Source organism: Alligator sinensis, unplaced genomic scaffold (assembly GCF_000455745.1).
Source record: "Alligator sinensis unplaced genomic scaffold, ASM45574v1 scaffold633_1, whole genome shotgun sequence".
NCBI lineage: Eukaryota > Metazoa > Chordata > Crocodylia > Alligatoridae > Alligator > Alligator sinensis.
The window spans coordinates 657,584-679,875 of NW_005842280.1; the positions used below are offsets into that span (position 1 = coordinate 657,584).

A 22,292-nucleotide genomic window follows, 5' to 3' on the forward strand; every position below is an offset into this window, starting at 1 on the left:
GGGAGGGAGAGCCACCAAAACACCTTTCACCCCACCATAGGTGGTAGAAGGCTGGGGCTTGGGAAGGCTTAGCACCCCCCATCACCCAGCTAATTTTTCAGAGGCCAGCAACAGCAACACTATGATGCTGCTCGGCGTGCAGGCACACTAGCGCCCATGTGCACTCAGCTCTGTGTGGCTGAGGAAGAAAAGGCGAACCATGTGTGTGTTGCACCATGCAGAGCACAATGGGAGTTGTAGTTCTTGTGCTGACACGTACTTAGCCCTCCCGCCAAATAATATTGTTTCCCTCCGTCTGTGCACCCCACTCACCTTTGTGACCATTTTTCTTTTCGTTGTGGAGCACATGGGCTAGGTACAGGCATTCAAAAAGCCCAAGGCGGAATTGGTTACAGTTTTCTGCAAGCAGCGTAGTTTCAATCGGTAGCGAACAGAACATGTATTTGCCCTTTGGTGGGGGGGCAAATCTTAGACTGGGTTCTGCCATTTTTAAACCAGTCTATGTGCCAAACGTCTGTTCTGTTACAGGTACAGACAGCTTTTGTGTGCTGAACTTCTCTTCTGTTACAGGTATAGACATTGGCGATGTGCAGGGGGTGCATGCGGGTGCACATGCATCCCCTGAGATCGGCTGTGCACCCCCTGGAAGCGCCAGCCACGAAACTGGAAGTGCACTGGAGTGCGATCGGCCGCTGCGGGACCTGGTGTTTGGCTGCTGGAGGGCCCCCTGTCGGCGACCTGGTGCCCCCCAGACTCGGGAGGCACGCCGCCCATGGGTATAGGTCCGTTTCTCATCACTGCTACTGTTCAAGTCCAGGTTTGGATTACACTTTGCCTCTTGGGGGTCTGCAAAAAAAAAATTGGGCTGCCCATCACGATGCCCTAATAAAATCCGAGCCCCCCCTTATGATTTTCAAATCTTACAGGAGGGCTCTCATCTCTTATGGGGGGCTCAGCCCCCCCACCCCGGTAACTCAACCCCCAGGTAAAGTATTGTCTGCACCTGGCCATGAAGGGCAAGTCCTCCTGGCTGCTGGAACATGTTTGAAACCCGCCGTGCAGCAGGGCTTCAGAAAGCAGAGTGCAACTCCAAACCCGTGTTGTTATTATTATGGTCTTAACCTCGTTTTATTAACTTATTTCGGGGGGAAAGCTCTGGATCTTGGAATCTCTGAGGTGGGTGAGACCCGCTGCCGGCCTGAGGCGAGCAGAGCCTGCAGAAGCTAGAGCCGGGAGCGCATTGCTGGTGGCCGGGGCGGAGCGCGGGCGGGAAGTGGGGGGAGCGGCGCAGGCCGCGGCCGGAAGCGGCGGGAGCCGGGCAGCGCTGGGAGGCAGGTCCGCGCCTTTGTTCCGCGTTGCAGCCAGCCCCGCGCCGGAGAGGCAGCGGGCTGCGGGGCGGGAGCGGGGCTCCCGGGGCAAGGGGAGAGCCGGGCATGCGTTTCCCGTCACCAGCTCCAGAAATGGTCGCGCTGTTGAGTGGCGGCGCGGTCGGCTGCAGCCCTTGCGGATGCCTTTGCCCCCGTGCCGGGGCTCGAGTTCTTGCGCGCGGCCCCGGCACGTGTGTCCGGGCACTGCGGGCTCCTCGCGGCGCGGGTTGTGGCCTGTGGCCGGGGGGAGCACTGGCCCTGCTGGCTTCTGCGGGCGGGGGTCAGCCACGGGGTGTGCTGCACTGAGGCGGAGAAGGGCTGCGTGCCAGGCAGGGCCTGGCCCTGAGTTGGTCGTGAAGAGAATAAAGACATCTCCAATTTCTTATTCACTATTCTTTTTTAGTCTTTCTGTCTTTCTCTCTGTCTTTCGGGAGCAGTACTGGGAATGAGTGAGTGTCTTGGCGGTCACACTGGGGCTTGCCCTTTATTTCCAGAAATGCAGCAGGTTTTAAAACGGGTAAAAGGGAATACAGTGATTTGGCAAACGCGTGTGTGTAAGCACACGTGAGCTTGCATGTAGGCGCAAGCATGTGTGTGCGTAAGCACACATGATTTTGAGTGCAAGCGTGTGTGTGTGTGTGTGTGTGTGTGTAAGCACACATGTGCGTTCGTGAGATCTTTATGCTCTATGCATGGTCCCCTTCAGTGAGTTTGCACTGGCCACATCTACATGAGATGCTGGCTGTGCAGTCGTTACTGTGCAGTTACTCAGTTCTCGTGTAGACAAATACTAAATGACTGCACAGTAACCAGAGTTACTGCGCGGTAGTGCTGTCAAACAGCTTTTAGGTGATGCTGACTGTGCAGTAGCTTGTTACTGCTGCGCAGTAGCATCGTGTCATGCTTCCTGCCACGCAGTGCTGCCGTGTAGTAGTAATGAAGTATACTGCGCAGTCAGCGTCTTGTATAGATGTGGCCAGTTTATACGTTTTAGAATGCAGGTAGATCTTTGTCTTGCCTCTGGCGTGTCCCTTTGGTTCAGATTCAGGGTTAGGGCCTTTGGTTAAAAAGAAAAAAAACAGTTTCTTTATGGTAAAAAACAGCCCAAGGGGTCTCATCCACTGTTTCTGGTGTTTTTGTTTTAAAATAATTTTATTTCCTCTGTCAATATTTACGACACCAGAAAACAAAAACCATCCAGATCCTTTTAAGTAAATAGACTAGGTAGTAAATGTACAGTATTTATATATAACATCTGATTTTTATTCTTAAAATGTGTGATGGTGCAGTACAGGGTTTACACTGTTAAACACTGGGAACTTGATTCTGCATTGAGGTCAGTGTGGATGCAGCAGTTTGAGTGCCTGCATTGTGAGCTTACTGCTGATTCTGGGCTTTGGACCAAACACATAGTCTGGACACTGGCAGGACTCCAGTTAGGTTTAATGGGATTTTTTTTGGGTAAAGATTGGAAGATCAGGTCCATGGATTCTTAAAATAAGGAAGGTCCTGTGACAGAAAAATGACTAATCCAAGGAGAGGTATTTGCCCCATCTATCTGAGCACTTGGTTACTCATGGCTAGGTTTGACAAGAGGAACGTGGGTGGGGGAGGGGAGGGGAGGGGAGGGGAGCACCTCACATTGGGGTTTACTTGAGTTTAATTTGTACAGATAGTGCTTAAATAAACAACTCCAAATCTCCATCATCTGTGTTTTCAAGAAAGATTTTCCTGATTAGTTTCCCCCTTTCACACATTTCTGTGTACCGGACCCAGGGAGAATTGGCAGACACAAGAGGTTTAGTACATTTGACAGGTATACTTGGACCAAAAGAGTGCAACTTGACAGAAGTGTTCAATCTTGAACAGAAGTGAACAATCCTGTGTGTATGTTCCCTATTTGTTGTTTCAGCAAGTGTTTACTAAATCACGAATTGGACGCAACCTTGAGCAACCTGTTTTCACTGAGATCTGCACAGAGAACTTGCAAATGCATAAATGTTGTGCTAAAGTGACTCTTCAAACAGTCAGCTGTAGTCCTGTGACAGATCTCTTACAGGCCACTGAAATTAGTCGAAATCTTTCTATTGACTTTCATGGCATTGGATCAGGCCATCAAATCTTCAGCCTGTACAATAATTGCTTTCTTTGTGTTGCCTGGGAGTAATTCTGTGGCCTGCTGTCCTGTCGCTGTTGGTCAACAGAGTGAAAAACTCGGAATCAAGCTGGAAACTGGAAGGGTGGAGGCTGTTGAGAGGAGGCATGTACATTTAGGGGTCTGATGAAAAAGATCCGCTGTGCTAGAAGCTGTTACTGTGGGAACTATTTAAATGCCCAAACCAACCCCCCCCAACCACATTGCTAAATATAGCCCTCTTAGCATAGAGACAGTTAAGTACACTGTACTTGAAAAAAGCCGAAGAAAAATAATCATTTATATTATGATAAAGGTATTTCATTATCATTAGACATGATAATTCAGAAGTTTTTTTAGGGATCATTAAGCAGAGAGAAAGAGTTTTTGAGTTTTGAAATAACCTGAAATTTGGAAAAGGCAATTATATACTCAGTCAAGACTTCCCTTAGAGGGCTAGAGGCAGTAAAAAGTCCAGCATCTGCATTGCAGAAAACTTGTATTCTTTCTGAATGCTGTTGCAATGCAGAGGTTAGACATGTTGTATTGAATTAGACTCTTGACATTGAAAATGCCCTTTATTAAGTTATATCCAGTGCTAAGGAAAGCTGTTAGAGTCAAAATACTCACTACTCAATGAGGTGTAGTAGACTCCAGCAAAGTCTAATTTTAAAGTCTATTTTGAAGTGCTACATCTGCAGTTTTTTGTTCAGGATATTTAACTATGAACATATGCTGACTAGGTTTTCTGAGCATCCTAACTGTGCTAGATCAGGGGTTTTCAACCTTTTAAAATAAGTGTACCCCCAGTAGCCCCCTTTTAGTAAGTGTACCCTGGGTGGGGGGTGTAGCGAGCGGCCAGATGTGGAGCAGGGGTGTGGCGAGTGGGGACAGTGCAGCGTCTGTGCGGCCCTGCTCTTGCCACACCCTGGCCTTGCTCCTGTAAAGCAGTGGCATGGGGTGGCTGTGCTCTTTCCCCGCCCACCCGGCATACCCCCTGGGGCCTTTCAAAGTACCCCCAGGAGTATGCTTACCCCCAGTTGACAACACCTGTGCTAGATGGATAGTCTTATCTTTCAGATCATCTTTTAAAATCATCTTTTTAAAAAAAGCAACAAAGCAGTAAATATAAGCATTATTAGGTAGTTTGTCATGTTGTAACCAGAACATTGAGAAGCTTTGTAAATTGTATCATTCTAAATCTTCTGAAAATGTGTTGCAAAATCATTATTCCTATATCCCCGATTATTGCTAATAAAGACATGCTATATTAAATTTTCTTATTTCTGTTTCTTTCTTATATTTTTTAGAAAAACAACATCTATGTATTAGAAGCCTAGGAAACTTACATGACAAGAATGGTGCTTCCACTATGGGAAATGTGCCTTTACCTGTTTCTTTCATTTGGCTTTCACTTTTACTCTTTCTATGAAGTGTACAAAGTTTCCAGAGGTACGTTTTTGTGGCTGATATGTTCACTTTTTTATTGCTTTTCCCCTTTGTAGTTTCTGATGGCCAATTGCTGTTTTAATTCTACTTGTTTAATATGTTAGCTTTTTTCCAGGCAAGCTCCAGCAGGGTTTCACACTGGGACTTTGAACTGGAAGTACCTATACTCTCTTTTTCAGTGAACCAACGGTATAAAAATAAATATGAGGAGGGTGCCAGTGGACAAGGCTGCTTTTGTTAGAGTTTATTCTGAACTTGTGTTTAAGGTTTCAGGAAAGGCTCTATGGTGAAGAACATTTTGATGTTTGCCATTCATAGAAATAGATCAAATAGATCTTTGAATTCAGTTACAGATACATATTGTAAGAGAAAAAAATATAAAAGCTTTTCTTTAATTTTATGCAATGTAGAGCTTGGCACTCGGCCCTGCCCTGGGCTGCAAATCTGCATCCTCTGGAGAGCTCAAACTGCCTGAGTTTACTCTTGCTGCAAACACCTGGTCCCCCTCTGCAGCAAGGGTAAGTGCAGGCATAAGAGAGAAGCAGGGGTGGCTGTGGATGAAGGTATTGTGGAGACAGGTTGGTTCACCCCCAACACTGCCCTGGACTTGTTCCTCTTCACAGGCTGTATCAGTCTGCTGACCCTTGACTTGAACACTTCTCATGATAAAGATTCCAGTTTCTCTAGCCTTATGTATTTACTTAGGGGTGTGCAAAACAGGCTGTATTCGATTTGGATTTGGATTTGCCCCAAATTAGATTTGTTGAGTTGGATCACTGTCCCCAGTTTGATTAGGCTGAATCTGAATATTTGATGCTGATTCGGAAAATCAGTGATTCAGCCCTAGACACAGCTTTAAGTGTTTTTTCTACATACCTCAAGGTACCAGGTGTGGCTCGTGAATGCTGCAATACTGGGGCAGATGGAGCATCCCACAGGAGCATGGTGGGGGGGAGGCGTGTGCTTGGTGGTGAACCTGGAAGTGGACCAGAAGTAGTTCCAGTCCACTTCGGGTCCACAAGGCAGCTCACTGGGGGTCCCCCTCCACCTCAGCAATCAGCTGCGGGGGTACCATGGGTGCAACCCCAGACCCAGGAGACACCAGTCGCCAAGCTGAGGGGCCCTCCCGCGCGCTCCCCATCGGATCCAGAAGTGGACCAGAAGTGCTTCTGTTCCACTTCTGGGTCTGCTGCTGAGTGCGCTGGGGAGCCCCCCCGCGCTTCTGTGGGACGTTCCATCTGCCCCAGCGTCGCAGCGTTGACGAGCCGCCTGGTAGCTTGAGGTATGTAGAAAAAACATTTAAAACTCTATCTATGTCCAAATCACCAAATCTTTCCAAATCTCTCTCAATTGATTCGTAAGGTTCCAATTCAATTTGGAGAGATTAAAGGGTCTCCTGATTCGATTCAGATTCAGAGATTTGGCCACTGAATTGGTCTGTATCTCTGCTGAATTGTATCAGGGACCGAAGCTTTGCAAACCCTAGTATTTACTAACCAGTGCCATGAAATGCTGCACGCTGTATTATGAAATGAATGCTAATGTTTCATTAAAAATATCTAGATCCCAGTCCAGGGAAGTGTGTAAGCATGTACTTGTCTTTATGCATTATGAGAAGTCCCAATGAAATCAGTGGAACTATTCACAGTGCATAAAGTTGACTGTGCCCTTCAGTCTTTGCAGGTTGTGGCCTTTTGTCTGTAATTAGCTCTTCATTCACTACTTATTGCAACTGTCAATTCAACTATCCTTATTTCTCATTTTATGTATCAGTTCATTTACTTAGTTGAACATTGAAAGTACAAAAAGGTAACTCTTCATCCATCTTGTCCCTTGCTAATTCAAGAAATCAATGACTTAGAGCAGTGGTTTTCAACCTGTGGTCCATGGACCCTGGGGGGCCCACAGACTATGTCTAAGGGGTTTGTAAAAGATGATTGTGATCAATCAGAAGTATGTTAATACCCACAATTACAATTCAAAGGTGTTCGCACCTCCATTTGAAAATTTTTAGGTGTCTGCAAATGAAAAAAGGTTGAAAGTCACTGATTTAGAGCATTTTAATACTAGGTTGTTAAAGATATACTAGTCTGTTTGCTTATGATATATTTTAATGAAATAATGTTTTGTGTTACTGATATTTTACTACAAAATAATGTAACTACAACACTCTTAAATGATTTATGACAAGACATTAAAAAGATGCTATGACCACCTTTTAATTACAAAAACCGAACAGAATTATAAAATAGTCAAATGAGTATTATATATATTAAAATGTGTTCTTCAGCAGATAATTAAGCAGTAGGATTTATCTATTCTGGCACAGTACAGCAGTTTGCACCTGTTCCCATCTATTTACTCAAAGCTATCTTGTGTAATTGTTTCCTCTCATAATATCTCACTGTAGAGGGTTCTGCTGCACATCAGTTCTTTGATGGCTGTGGTGGTTGCTTTGTCTAGGAATCTGAAAGGGATAAGGGAAGTATTTAAAAGACATATTGGTCTTTAAATCATGTTTATGCACACAAACAGCTATATTATGGTCCCATGCTGGTATCAAAACACCTGCTTCCTTCAGTGTCATCCTTAACTGAGCTGTTGCAAACATTTAATAGACTTTGTGGGGATTGCTGTTTGAACTAACGTAAAATATTCTATTATACCTCTGTGTGCTATTGACTTTTTGGGGATTGATGTTTAGAAATGTTTCCTCTGATATTGTCTACCCTTGTAACAAAATCCTTTTACAAATGTATTCACTAACTTATTTCCAAACAAACAGAGCATTTTCAAGTTTCCAGCAACTTAGCCAGTGAAACAAAGAGCAAGTTGGATAGTTGAGGTTTTATTATGAATTGGTTGAACTCAAAATAAATTTCCAACATTATTGTTAGGTTTGGTTTATAATATTTTTAGCAATGATCTTATATCTTACTTATATCTTGTTTAGATTCATATGTGCATCCAAGCACAAATGATAGATATACTTAAAATTTAAAATAAATATACAAATATAATTTGTTATTGACATTTTGGATATCTTAATGCAAATCATTAATTTATCAATAAATAAATAAAAATAATTACTGGTCAGAGGAATAGTGAAAGTGATGCTGTATTTCAATCAGTCACATATTCTATGCTAAGGACATTAGTCTTGAAAAGTCTCGTTCATGGGCTTAATTGGATTAATGTGAGTAGTTCCACTGCAATCAATGAGCTACTCACATGAATAAAGGCAAGATCATGCAATAGTATTTGCAGGATCTAGCTGATTTATAAGATAATTGACTCCAGCACTTCAAAAAGCCCGATTTTAATGACAATTTCCCATAAAATGGTGTACAATATCATCATTTTTTTTTATTGCTATGATTTTTTTTTTTCAAGTCCCACATGTTATTTTTCCACTAGAGGGAGATATAGAACAGTCTTAAAAACTTTGAAAATAAAGATAAGTTTTTCTTTACTTTTTATAATTAGTAAAATAAGCAGAGATGACATAACATTGAACATCAGTTTTTAGATTGTAATTTCTAGCACCAAGTTCTATTGTATGGAAAGATGGTGAAAACTTGCCCAGGTGTAAGTAACACTTTTGCTACCATATTCAAATTGTCCTGAATGGATGAGTGGTAGGGGAAGGGGGCAAAATAAAAACATACTTTTCTCACTGCAGATTGCTGATACCATGCTCAGTAATTTTGCTGCATCTTTGTTTCATTTTGGTAGGCCAAGACTCTCTTTCTGTTTTTCTTCGGTAAAAATCAGTTTGTCTAAAATGTAGCCTTTCTGTTTAATTATTCCAATGCATTGTTTGTACAGTAGCATCCCATTGTGAAAAGCATAGGAAGACAAGCTTCTTGTCTTGAAGAGCTCACTGTTTTAAGACTCCAGCTTCACAGCTATTCCAAGTGAGTGGACCCAGGCCCACATTGAAAGCCTGACTGACTAAAGGCTCTGCTGAGAATTCTCCCTACCTGGAACAGGTTGCAAAGTTAGGACTTCAGTTAGGACAGGATACCAAAAGTAGTTGCAACAAACAACAGAAGGAAGAAGGACAAGAGTAACAGTGATAAGGTCACATAGTTACTTAGGCCAGCCACTCACCCTTACTTGCAGAGTAGTGGGAAATATAAATGTTAACTCTTAACTGCAGTTTTGGAAGAAGAGGATCTCTAGAAGTCGAAGTGAGATTGTTCTGAGAAGTGAAATAGAAACAATGGGTCCTTTAAAAATGATATGGATGCAGTGGGAAGAGCCAGATGCTTTCCACACTTTCAGTCTCATCAGTTGCTCAGGTGGAAGCTGACACAGTCCACTGGAGTGACCTTAGTTCTAAGCCAGAACTAGTCTTTTGACTTGAGGTGCCATCTCATTTTTATGTGTCTTCCCATCTGGAAGTCTATTTTGCTACCATATGGTGAGCACTTGGATGCTTAGATCTTGATCTGTAGGCATGGTTAGTTTTATTTACATTAAATAAGTGTGGATAAATGTATTTTCATGCTTTGTTTTCTTTACCTGTAAAATCAACTATGCATTAAGGATGAGAGGTCATGCAAGCCTCCAAATCTACAAAACCATCATGCTTCTACTTTGTGAAATTTGGGTGGCTGTGTAGCAACCACGGGAAAGTTAATACAGTATGTATGGTAGAGTTCATGTGGCTTGCATGGATCAGCATGAAATGAAGGCCTGAGGAAAGGACATTGTTATTGGTTCATAGTAGTGTGCATCCGTTGGCTAAAAATTATGGTAATGAAAGTTCAAGGAGTGCAGTAGTAGCTATGGAAAGTCCATCTTTTTTATCTTTGTTTGGCTCTGACCCTTGCAGAATTCCTCCTGTGTAGAGTTTTCCTGTCTTAGGTACTGTGTATATGTGGGACTGTAATACTGTTTAAAAACAAACTGAGCAAGCCAGCTGACTCTAGTTTCTGTTATTAATGGAGGTATTTGTTATTCCTGGCAGAGTATGAAGAGGAGCTTGACAGAGAATTTGAATTGGAGAAAAATGCTCTGTTTTGGGGACTTAAAAAGGTAAGATCGGTAAATATTACTGAATATTTGTTTTTATAATTTTAGTATAAATTCCTGTTCCTTGCAGTTCTTCTGAGATCCTCATTCTGTGAAATGTGATTAACTTTTACAACTGCAGCAAAACGTTGTATTCAGCAGTGTTCCCTTACTAGGCTGAGTACTTGGCATAGTCTGTGAATTGCTCTGCATCCATTGTTATGAAGCAGTCTCCTCAACAGACTCTCATAGAACTAGAGCAGCACTTGTAAAGCTTGGGTCCTTTAGTTCCATGAATGTAAGAACACAGAACTCAGAGGGGGAGAGAACTACAAGACTCTTACAGCCGCATCGTCTCTGTGTGCAAATTAGCACAGTTGAAGACAAAGTTGCATTGATTGATAGCAGGTGAAAATCTGGCGATTGAGGGCACTTACACACATGTGGGGAGCCTGCTTCAAAGCGCTCAAAATCCAGTGCGTCAGAACAGACTCAGTTAATTGAGTCTGCTGGAACACAGATTGATGCTCTCTGGCAGCCTCTCATGTCACATGTGTCAGTGGCACAGTGTGCCTCAGTGCTAAGAAAATGGTGGTGGTTTCCTTTGAACTAAAACACATTCAGTGTGTTTTAGTTCAGAGTGCACCGCTGCCATTTTCTCAGCACGGAGGTGCACTGCACTGCTGATACATGTATTTCCAACGCAGCTCTGGGTGCTTTTAATTAGCATGGCTTGCTAATTAAAAGCTCCCGGTGCTGTGTCAGGGGCACATGTAAAAATGCCCAGTGGTATGAACCCCTACCCTATAACTGTCACAGAAGCCTGAAGACCATATTTTTCACTCGGGTAGATTGCTGACTTCCTTGTCTTCAGGAGGAATTTTACTGTCATCAGTGCACTTTGTACAGATCTTTTGCAGATCTAAATAGTTCCAACTCTTAACAACTCAGATTTGTGCTTGAGTGGAATGGCAGGTTAAAACATGTGGCACTATAACAGGGGTGCCTGTTATATAAATTTAAATAAAAAATTATTTTGGAGGGCTGCTTACCCAGTTTTGGCAAGCTGTCGAGGGCCCCACGCTCCCATGCCTGCTCGCTCTCCGTGCCCCCCTCAGCCCCGCGGTACAGGCAGGGGCAGCACTCAGTCCTGACCCTGCGCTCGCCAGCAGGGAAGGAGCTGGTGCTGAGTGTGTGTGTGTGTGTGTGTGTGTGTGTGTGTGTGTGTGTGTGTGTGTGTGTGTGTGTGTGTGATGCAGGGCTGTCCTGACCAGGCACAGGCAGCCCCATGCGGGCTGTGAGCAGCTGCAGTGTGGAGCACCAGCCACAGGGCAGGGGAGGAGCCACTTTTCCCTGTGCTCAGTGCCAGCTTGTAACTCAACCCTGCTGCCAGCCTGGGTCCCACACTGGCTCTGGGCTTGCCCGTTGGGGATATGCCGAGACAGCAGCAGCTGCTCGGCGCGTAGGAAACTGGCCCCCCTGCTTGCTGCGTCAGGCAGTGTTTGCTGCTTCTGCCCACCTGGAGCTTGCACGCTGGGCAGCACAGATGGGCAAGCCCGGAGTTGGCAGAGGGCCCAGACTGGCAGTGGGGGCAGGTTACAAGCTGGTGCTGAACATGGGGAAAAGCAGTGCCTCCCCTGCCCCGTGGCTGGCGCCCCACGCTGCAGCCACTCACAGCCCGCGTGGGGCTGTCTGTGCCTGCTCAGAAGAGCCCCGTGCGGGCTGTGAATGGCTCAGCAGGGAGTGTGGGCCACAGGTTGGGGGAGGAGATGCTCTTCTCCCCTGCACTCAGCACCTGCTCGTTCCCTGCCTGCGGGTCTCCCCTACCCTTCCCCCCAACCTGAGTTTCCCATGCCGGTGCAGCCATGAGGAGCCACATGGTCCCAGGCCAGAAGCCCCTGCTGGGGCTTTTGACTGGGGGTGGGGGGCGGGGCCAGGCAGGCCCTGTTGTTGCAGGAGCCTGCTGGGACTTTTCCTGGGTCCTACTGCCCCTGGTTCCTGTAATCTTTGACAGGAACCAAGGACAGATAAATATTAATTTAAAAAAATTTTTTAGGGGCCCTGTGGGCCGGATAGAATGGCCTAGCAGGCCGGATTCAGCCCGCAAGCCATATTTCCCCACCCCTGCACTATAAGAAGGGAGACTTCAATCCCGTACATTTACTCATAAATTCAAATGTATCCCATAATTGAATGAGGTACATTAAGAATCTCCTTATAAAACCTAAGTAAATGCACTTTGAACACATGTTGGGATCCCTGTGTGTGTCAGGACAGGGATAGAATCATCCCTTTCATACAGCATATGAAGTACTAGCACAGTCATTCAACAGCTGCAACCAAAGCCCCTGGAATTGAATAATGGACATTGCCTCAACTGTTCCACTCCTGGACAAAGGTTTTAGCTCACAGATGTACACAGTAGTGGACACACTGTTGCCACTCATTCTTGAACCCTTCTTTGCTGCAGAGAGACCTCTTTTACATCACTGCTTTAATTGTGCAAGGAAGAGGGAATCTTTGTTTAGAAGCAGTGAAGGATATGAAAGGTGGAAACCAGTGAGACATCAAGGCTGATGAGAGAACAAACTTTGACCACTGTTACCTTCCCCCACAAATCCCTCAGTGTCACTTGGAGAACCACCACATCCAACTTTTTCATTTGGCCTCATAATTTAGGTTCCTGTCCTGCTGGGTTCTTTTTCTGTTTTGTTCTTTTAAAAAACCCTACAGTTTAAAAGTTAATTGTTTCCTGCAGAGCCGCATTCATTGTATGTAGAGTCCTACACATCCATGAATATGTGGGAGGGTTCAGAGTGTAAAAACAAATTCGTGTAGACAGATGTTGCTTACGTTTTGTTTTGTTCTGTGTGGGTTTTATATAAAAGAGGAGAAATACCCTTATCATTATTTTTCTTGCTTCAGGAATTTTTCCCTTTTGCTTTTCATCCTGTCATTTAATGTAGACTTTGGGTGGTTGAAGTTTTTTGGATAGTGTTCTCTGAAGGAATTGTTATTTCTTATTTATAATCTTGGCAGAATAATGACTCATTTAAATTGTTCATTTGTGTTAGGCCAAGGTGTTATTTGTAAAATGGAGCAAACACAGAACTCTAGTAAAATAGTTCATTGACAGAACCTTTCTGTGTGTCTACATGCAGATGTTAGGGAAGATAAATGAGCAAAATCCCGATTCCTTTGGTCATGTAGGAAGTAAAAATGAATCCATTCTAAATATCCGAGGAGAGCACCCAGAAGCTCGTAGGTGTAAAGGTTTTAAGGGTATTTGAGCCTGAGAGGATATTTGAGCCAGAGAGGTTCTTGTTAACATGAAGAGCTTCTGTGTTTACATGCTTCCATCACTTCTGCTCTGTTCCCTTGTGTGGATGTCTCATCTGATGTGCTACACACTTGACCTAGTGCAACAGAGAAAGGGACAGTGACAGTCACTTGTTATCTTCCCACAGCTGCAGTCATAAATTGTAACACGTAAATGCAATTCTCGGAGAAACAGTATAAGGTAATTGATAACTCAATGTGAATTTAACAGTGCATAGAAATAAATCTTTTTCTGGTTTTTAAAGGTCAGCAGCAGTGGCAGGAGACTAATCTACAGTTAGACCACTGTAGGAGTTGAGAGTAGATCAAAAATACTTTTTTCTTAAGGTCAAGAGAAAAAAAATGGCCGTATTTGCTTTTCGGTAATATGGGTTCAGTTTGTTTTATTGATAATTTTGTATTGGTTACTTAAAATTGTTACCATTTGACTAGTGAAAGAGCTGGTATCTTCAATATTGGTCAGAGAGATTTCTGGAGGATTTCCACTATTAGCAAGAATTATACTGTGTGTTTAAATTAGTGTGTTTTTCAGAGAAGAATCTCATGCTCACCAAGTGCTAGTTAATGAATATAAAGCTGGAAGATGGCTGTGTAAAATGTGCTCTTTCAAAATGTTGTGGGGCTCTGTACAGCGGCTGTCTGAAGTAGTAGAGGAGGAGGGAAAAGAGCACAGCCAACCTTGCTGACCTTTTTATTCCTGGAGACTTGAAGTCAAATCCCAATTTAAGTCACATATTGATATATTATTAGTCACCATTAAGAACAACAATGTACTTGCATTTTAAAGGGGTTATTTTCTCCCCAGTTACCCATTCCCCATGCCTCAAGTGGAAAGTTATGATATTAGGCTAAAGTTCCAGTGACTCGTCAGAGCTTCTGTCTTTTCCCTTTCTCTAGTACCAAACCTTCAGGGAACTTTGTTGTAAATAATAAAGGCAGAAAACATTATCAGAGGAGAATGAACTTGTAGCTTTACACTTGACTCTCATTCTGATTTCAGCAAGCCTGCTGGATATGATACAGAAAAACTGTTTACATTAGAAGAAAAATGTATAATAATATTTTAAATCTGATCTATGAACAAATAGTTTAAGTTCAGTAATGTGCCTGTTTAGATGCATGCATCTTTTTTATCTTGCTGAAATATCTTAGTCTTTAAGAATGTGTGCTGGACACATTATGAGATGCGATAGTTGAAGTGATTTTCGTAATTTTACTATGCGTAATTGTCAACAGTTGGCCGTTGTACTTCATTTGATAGTTTATGGCAGAACAGAGAACATTACATTTAGTGTCTTTTTGAATGCTGTGAGGGTGTGATTCTAGATTGCTTGTAGTTTTCAAGGGTCAAAACTGGGTCACTTCTAGAGACTGGAATTATTCTTGGATCTCTCAGTTGCTTCAGATTATATTCCATGGATGGTTTGCAGAATTAATTATCACATAGCACAAAATGTTCAGATAGGAAAATGTGTGTGTCTGCCTTCCTTGAAAAGATAATTTGTGGGTGCGTTTACACATGCAATTAATTAGAAGCAATGCACTTTGGAGCATTTTAAGATGGAGCAAACTACTCCCAGGCACATCATCTACACGTGTGCCCAGGACAGCAGAAATTTGAGCCAGGGTAAAGTAGTTTACATCAGGGCTGTTGCTCCTGCCCTGCTCGGCCCTGCTCAGCCCCGGGTGCTGGGTGGTGGAGGGGGTGGCTAGAGCCTGAAAGTGTGGAGCTATGTGGCTAGGCATCAGGCAGGAGTCTGGACCCTTGCTAGCTAGGCTGACTGGTTGCAATTTATGTCCACAGTCAGCGTCTTCACATGCATTTAATCGTAGTAAACTACCCCAGTCTAAGATAGTACTGTCCCTGATAGTACTTATGGTGGTTTAAATTAATTTACTGTGGCCTAATACTGTCGCACATGTAGATGGTAACGCTTTACTCTGTAGCTAATTAGTCTACTCCACAGTAAAGCATATGTGTAGACATAGCATGTAGTATTAACTCTGTAGTATTAACTGTAGTGTTAGTATGGCTTTACTTGACTCTAGCTTACATTCCATGATGGAGAGTAGTGGAAAAAGATTGGAAGAGAAAATTAAGCTCCTGGTTGATTTATGCTTTGTGCTTACAGCATTTGTGCCTTGTCTTTGAAAGCTGTTATTCTGACTTGCTGCAGTACTGCATTTACTTGATTATAAGATGAAGTTTTTTCTCCCATTCAACATGGAGAAAATCAAGCCTTGTCTTATAATCGCATAGGACTTACCTACAATCAGAAAATGCATGGGGGTGGCGAGGTTAGTGAGGAGGCAGTGCAGGCAGGCACCCAGCATGTCTGGCCAGCAGAGGGTGGCCAGGCTTCCCTCAGCAAGCAGGTTCCTGGCTGGCCTGCAGGGTCACTCCAAGTTGCTCCCTGATAGTGCGTACCAAGTGGCTTCGGCAACCTCTGACCAAAAACTCTGCATGCAGCTCAAAATGACCCAGCATCCCCACAGCATGCAAGGTTTCTGGTTAGCATGTGCTGAGTCTCTCTGAGCTGCTGCTCTAGTGGCAAGTGCCAGAGCAACCTGGCACACAGAAGAGACCCAACCAGGCTGCCATGGTGTGCTGAGTTGCTGCAGCACTTGCTGGGACAGCAGCTCAGAGTGACTGAGCACATGCTAGACAGAAACCCTGCATGATGCCTGGCTGGTCTCTGCTGGGTCATTTCGAGCTGCATGAAGGTTCCTTGGCACCCACCAGCCAGGCAGCAGCTGGGAGTGACCTGAGCGCCTGCTTGCCATTCACCCAGCACACTGTGGGGAGGGGCTGGCCAGGCAAGCAGCAGGGAGGGACCCCACAGAGGCTGGTCAGCATGAAGGGAGGAGGGACCCCCAGGGGCCAACCAGGCACCCTGCCTACTGCAGGGAGGGACCTGACTGCGGTGCCAAGGGATCCAGCGTTCAGCAAGGGACACAGTGACTGGGGACCCAATGCGTGGCGAGGCTGTGGGCAGCAGTAGGGAGGGATCCTAGAGCATTGAGACTCCTAGTAGAGGAAGCAAAGGATTCAGCACATGGTGAAGCTCCCAGCAGTAACAGCAAGGGATCCAACACAAGGCAAAGCACCCAACAAGTGGTGGCGAGGAATTTGGCAACAGCAACAAGGGATCTAGCATGCCCATGCTGATGAGGTATCTACTATCTAGTACGTAACAAGGGACCCAGCAATGGTGATGAGGGTTCCAGCATGATTATGTCAATGTAGGATCCAGCATGTGACAAGGGGCTCAGAAGCAGTGATGAGGGACCCAGCATGAGCATTACAATAAGGGATCTAGCACACAGTGAGTCTCCAGGCAGCTATGATAAGGGAACCAGCATATGATGAGGCAAGTGGCAGCAAGGCACCCAGTGGAGGGGCAGGTGGCACAGGGGATCCATCTGGTAGCAGGAAAAGCAGCAGATTACAGAGCCTGATCAGCACTGACTGGCCAAAATTAAAAGCCATAGGAACCTATGGTAAATTCTGTGGGGTGAGCGGTGGCAGGGAAACCCCTAATGACAGACCACATAGAAAAAAGAGGACGTAGTGGTACAGTTGAGAAGATATCAAAAGAAATGAGTTGAAGCTATGCTACAAACTTAAAATGAAGGTTGTAAATTGTGCTGAGTAAACAACCAACTGTGAGACAGGAAGGAAGTGTTACTGGAACAAATGTGTGTCAGTGGAGACAGTTATAAGGAAAACTCGAGAATGCATAAGTCCACATGGACTTAGGGGTCCAAAACAAGGTCACTTTGCTGAAATTGGTAACCAAGTTTTCAAATATGTTCAAGAAAAGGGAAAGGAAGGCATGCCAATCATCCATAAAGTGCTTTGACTCAAAGCATTAGAAATAGCGAAGGAATTGAAAGTTCCCCTTCAAAAATTCGAAGCATGTAGTGGGTGGTATATCTGAATGATACAACATAGTGGCTCAGGTAGTCCTGAGATGAAGAACATTACTTGGACAAACATTTCCATCAAACCACAGTGAAAAACCTGTTGGATTCCAGTGGTACATTATTGGGCTCTACAGACTTCATGATTACCTGCTGGGGCAGATGGGTAATGCTGATGAGACTCCAGTCTATTTTGACATGCTGAGCAGTGTCACCATCCATGAGAAAGGCACAAAATCCATAACTATGAGAAATATAGTAAATGAAAAGTTGTAAATTACAGTGATGTTAGCAGTATTGGCAGATGGGAGAAAATTGCCATACTATGTGATTTTGAAATGCAAAACTCTGCCAGAAGAAAAGTTGCTACCAGAAATAGTGGTTAGGTTCCAGGAACAAGAATGGATGTTAAGTGAACTGATGAATGACTGGTTAGATATTAGGTAGAAACGGAGACCTGGGGCACTATAAAGAAAAGAGGAATGTCAATAGTGTTGGATTCATTCAGAGGACATGTAACATCATATGTGAAAGCAAAAATTTGGTCCATGAATTGTGAACTTGTAGTCATAACCTGCCAGTATGATATCTCAATTCTAAGTATTGGATGTTGTTGAATTAGCCCTTCAAGGATCATTTACTGTGTCAGTACTCAGCCTAGCTCTTGGCAAGGAACCATGTACTTACACCTGGTGGGAATATTAAGAAGCCAACCATACCACTGGTTTGCCAATAGAGTCTGACTTCTTTGGAAAGGATGTCTTCAGAATTCATTATTAAAGGCTTCAAGAACTGTGATATATCCAGTGCCATGAATGGAACTGAAAATGATGTTTTATGGGAAGGTGAGGAAGTAGATGAGAACAGGAAAGAGAGTGAGGATGCATGTGAAAGTGACCAGTCATAACTTGTAGGATCTAAGAAAGGAGTAGCACTCACCAGGTTCTGGACAGAACCTAATGTAGATTAAGTTAAGTTAATGTTTGAATTGAATTGAAGTTATTGTTGAAGTTATGACTTACAGTTATTGCTATACTTTTTGTCAGTAGGTCTGTTTATAAAAATAATGCCAAATTAAAATGTTTCCTGGTGTGGAGTCTCATCATGGGGGAGTGTGTGTGTTAAATTCAGGGTTGTCTTAGAGTTGAGTAAATATGGTATTTTCTGTCTTATGGTCTTTATAATGACAGCTATGCAATTTGTCATCTAGAATTCTGTTAATATCCAGTTTAGTGAATTTTGTATGCAATTTTTGGGCCTGTTTAAAGCATGTGTTGCAGATTGTTCACTGTACCACCTTATGAACTTTTCCTGTGAACATTTAATGTTAGCTGAAGGCTTTTTACTGTGAACAGTCCCACTGAAGCTAATTAAATCTATTGAATTCTATTCTAGTAGGTCCATGTGATTGGCCAATGTGATTGTACAGCTGCTGGCAATTATCTTTGAAAACTCATGTCAATTGGGATAGGACCAGGATGCTTGGAAAAAGGCAAATATAGTGCCCATCTTTAAGAAAGGAAAGAAGTAGGATCCAGGGAACTACAGAATGGTCAGCCTCACCTTAGCCCCTGGAAAAATCATGGAGCATATTCTCAAGTAACCTACTTCTAAGCACTTGGAGAAGGAGAAGGTGATCTGGAACATCCAGCATGGATTCAGAAAGAGTAGGTCATGCCTGACCAACCTGATTGCCTTCAATGATGAGGTGACATGATAGCCACTGAGTCCGCTGGCTCAGTGGATGCAGCGGACATGATATACCTTGATGTTAGCAAGGCTTTTGATACAGTCTCCCATAACATTCTTGCAAGCAAGCTAAGGAAGTATGGGTTGAATGGTAGATAGAAAACTGGCTGGATCATCAGACTGAAAGGGCAATAAGGAATGGCTCAATGTCTAGTTGGCAGTTGGTATCAAGTGAAGTGTCCCAGGGGTTAGCCCTGGGGCAGGTGTTGTTCAATATCTTCATCAACGACCTGGAAGATGGCATAGAGTGCACCCTCAGCAAGTTTGCAGATGACACCAAACTGGGGGGGGGCAGTAGTAAATATGCTGGAGGGTAGGGCTAGGATTCAGAGAGACCTCAACAAACTGGATGATTGGACCAAAAGAAATCTCATGAGGTTCAGGAAGGACAAATGCAAAGTCCTGTGTTTAGGATGGAACAATCCCATGCACTGGTACAGACTGGGGACTGATTGGCTAAGCAGGAGCTCTGCCGAAAAGGACCTGGGTGTTACAGCAGATAATAAGCTGAATATGAGCCAACATTGCTCCCCTAGATAGGGGAGTAGGAGCCAAAAACATAAAAAATATAGCCTGCCATTTTTCTTAGTTCATGCATTTTGTAAAATTTAAAAGTTACATTAATTCAAGAGGATCTTCAAAATAATCAGAATTAAACTAGCGCTAATATACTCCTGTGCACTAGTTTGCTATTGTATGTTTTGCGTTGAGTAAGGGCACATCTATCTAGCCCCAGAAATAGTTCAGATTCTGACACAGTTCTGTTCTTTGTTTCTCCTCATGCTCCATGATATAATAATCTTTGTCATTTTTTGTCAGGAGATAGTCGCTTCTTTGGTACCTTGCCCTTGTCGGCTGGTTCATTGAGGGTGGAGCCAAGACTTGAACATACAAATTTGCATTAAGAACTGCCAATATTTGAAGTCACATTGGGTACAGGCAAATGAAAAAAATTCCATCTCTTGGTAAATGAATGCTAAACCATGGTAATTTAGTAGTTATTTCATTCAGGGGTAAATAGGTCCAGTTCAGCTTTTGCCTAGCATGGAATAGGCACACCTAAGATAGTTACTGTGGGTGAGCTGATGTGAGATGTCTGTCTCCCAGCCTCCCTTTTAACTTGGCTTAATTAGTTCATCTATCCACGTTCAGTACATACTCAGCTAACATGTGCATGGACACCAGTGACTTACTGCTGTGCTGAATCCATTGGCTATACTACCCATTGACACCAAGACTGGTTCAATGATTGTGATGCTGAGATCCAGTCCCTCCTTGACTGGAAGAGAAGGGCTGATTCTGGCAAGATGAAACCTCATCTCAGCAGAAGGAGACCTATCGACTCCTCAGAGCTAAAGCTCAAAGGAGGATCTGGGAAATCAAAAATCACTGATAGCAAGAAAAAGCCAAGGAGATTCAGCTCTGTGCTGACAAACATGACATGCATAGCTTTTTCCAGGCAATGAAAGTCATGTACAGCCCAACTTCCAAAGACAATGAATCTGTCCAAGCTGGATGAAAAAAGCACTTTGAGGCACTTTTGAACCATGTGTTTACAGTGGTGGATACTGTGCGGGCCGGGCGCGAGCCGGGTCCTTTTTCATGCTCTGTGCGGGCTGTGGCCAGCAGCCCGGGCACGCGGGGTCAGAGAGGGCGCGCGTCAAGCTAGAATTAGGCACAGACTCGTAGCGGTAGATTTAAAGATTGTTTACTTACACTGGAGATGGTTGCGGTGCAGGCTGGAAAACTTGCTTGAGTTGCGGTTACAGACAAAGACAACACGAACGATCATGTGGAGTTTGCTAGGCTGCACGGAAACAGAGCTCCGGATGCCCTGGAAAAGCGCGCCACCAAAATAGGAACTTTGTAGATACGTCTTATTAAATTATCGCTCGAAGACGGGAAGAGGTGGGCGATGGATCAGGTCGCCAAACTCCTCTGAATCTCACACAGGGTCTCTATTACCCTGCGTGGGAATAATTTAGAACTAGCCAATAGCGGGACACAAATTTGCATGTGGGTGGCGGGAACTCCTTTGCACTGTGCATTTCTCTTGCAACTTGAGCAATGCACTCTGCAAAGGAAGCTGCAAATAGGCGGGAAACTCTTCCTTGCACCGGGGTTCTCCTCTGCAGCAGAAAACTCTACCGTGCAATGAAGCTGTAATTTGGCGGGGATAATTCTAGTGCCGAAGCACACACAAAATCATACCTTTGGGTTATGACAGATACCATCATTGAGTCTATCCCCCATCCCCCTGATAGGGGATCCCTCACAAACTCTCCTATCCTGGAAGAAGTATGGTGTGCCATCAAGGAAACAAAGAACAACAAGGCTACTGGACCGGATGGTATATCTGCTGAAATCTGCAGGGCTTGTGGCAAGGAACTGGTACTGAGAGTCCATTAATTTATTTTTCAAATGTGGAACAACACAGAGATCCCTGGGGACCTGAGGAATGCCAGCATTATGACTATCTTCAAGACAGGAGATAAGTCTCTTTGAACTATCAAAGTATTGCCCTTCTTTCCACAACAGGGAGAATCCTCTCCCACATCCTCCTGAGCTGAGCAATCTTTTACCTCTTACTGAGAAAGTCCTGTCAATATCTCAGTGTGGTTTCATACCATTCTGTGGGCATTTGACATTATCTTTATTGCCTGCCAGGTCCAAGAAGAGTGTTGGGAACAACATCAGGACATATATATGACCTTCACTGACTTTATTAAGGCCTTTGATTCTATCAATTGTGAAGCCTTGTGGAAAGTACTAGCCAGCTTTTATGTCCTGAAAAGTACATCAAGGTCTTGAGACACTTTCATGACCAGATGACTGACCATTCTATGTAGTGGATCAGAGACAGATGCATTTGTCATCCAAACTGGGGTCAAGCAAGGATGCATCATTGCCTCAACTCTGTTCTTCATTTATTTGACAGTCATCCTGGTTCTCATTAAGGACTGCTTTCCTTCTGGAATTGACATTGAGTACTGAGTGGATGGAGGGCTCTTCAATCTGGGTCACTTTTGCTCAAAGACCAAAGTACTCAAAACAATAATCCTTCACCTTCAGTATTCTGATGACTGCCATCCTTGTGCCCACTAAGGAAAACTGCTTTTCACAGATGAGCCTATGAACTGCACTTCATCAGCCTCCTAGGTACAGAAACTCATGGACTCAATATAGAAGTTGGAATTCTGACACATTACAACATGTTGGACATCTGACTCCCCAGGTACCTATCCACTTTCACCTGTGCTGCTACATCACCCTTCTCCCCCCACCCCAGCCCTGTGCCTCACAACCTGACA

At 44.0% G+C, this 22,292-nt stretch overlaps 1 protein-coding gene across 1 annotated transcript in view; it reads left to right on the forward strand.

Moving 5' to 3' along the window:
• The first annotated feature begins 3,077 nt into the window (after positions 1–3,077).
• HHAT (hedgehog acyltransferase) overlaps positions 3,078–22,292 on the forward strand; it is a 270,033-nt gene continuing 250,818 nt past the window's right edge. The window contains exons 1-4 of the mRNA XM_025209294.1: positions 3,078–3,183; positions 3,280–3,627; positions 4,812–4,953; positions 9,926–9,993. Of these exons, the coding sequence (XP_025065079.1) occupies positions 4,851–4,953; positions 9,926–9,993 (171 nt within the window). The 5' untranslated portion in view covers positions 3,078–3,183; positions 3,280–3,627; positions 4,812–4,850. The remainder of the gene's footprint in view (positions 3,184–3,279; positions 3,628–4,811; positions 4,954–9,925; positions 9,994–22,292) is intronic.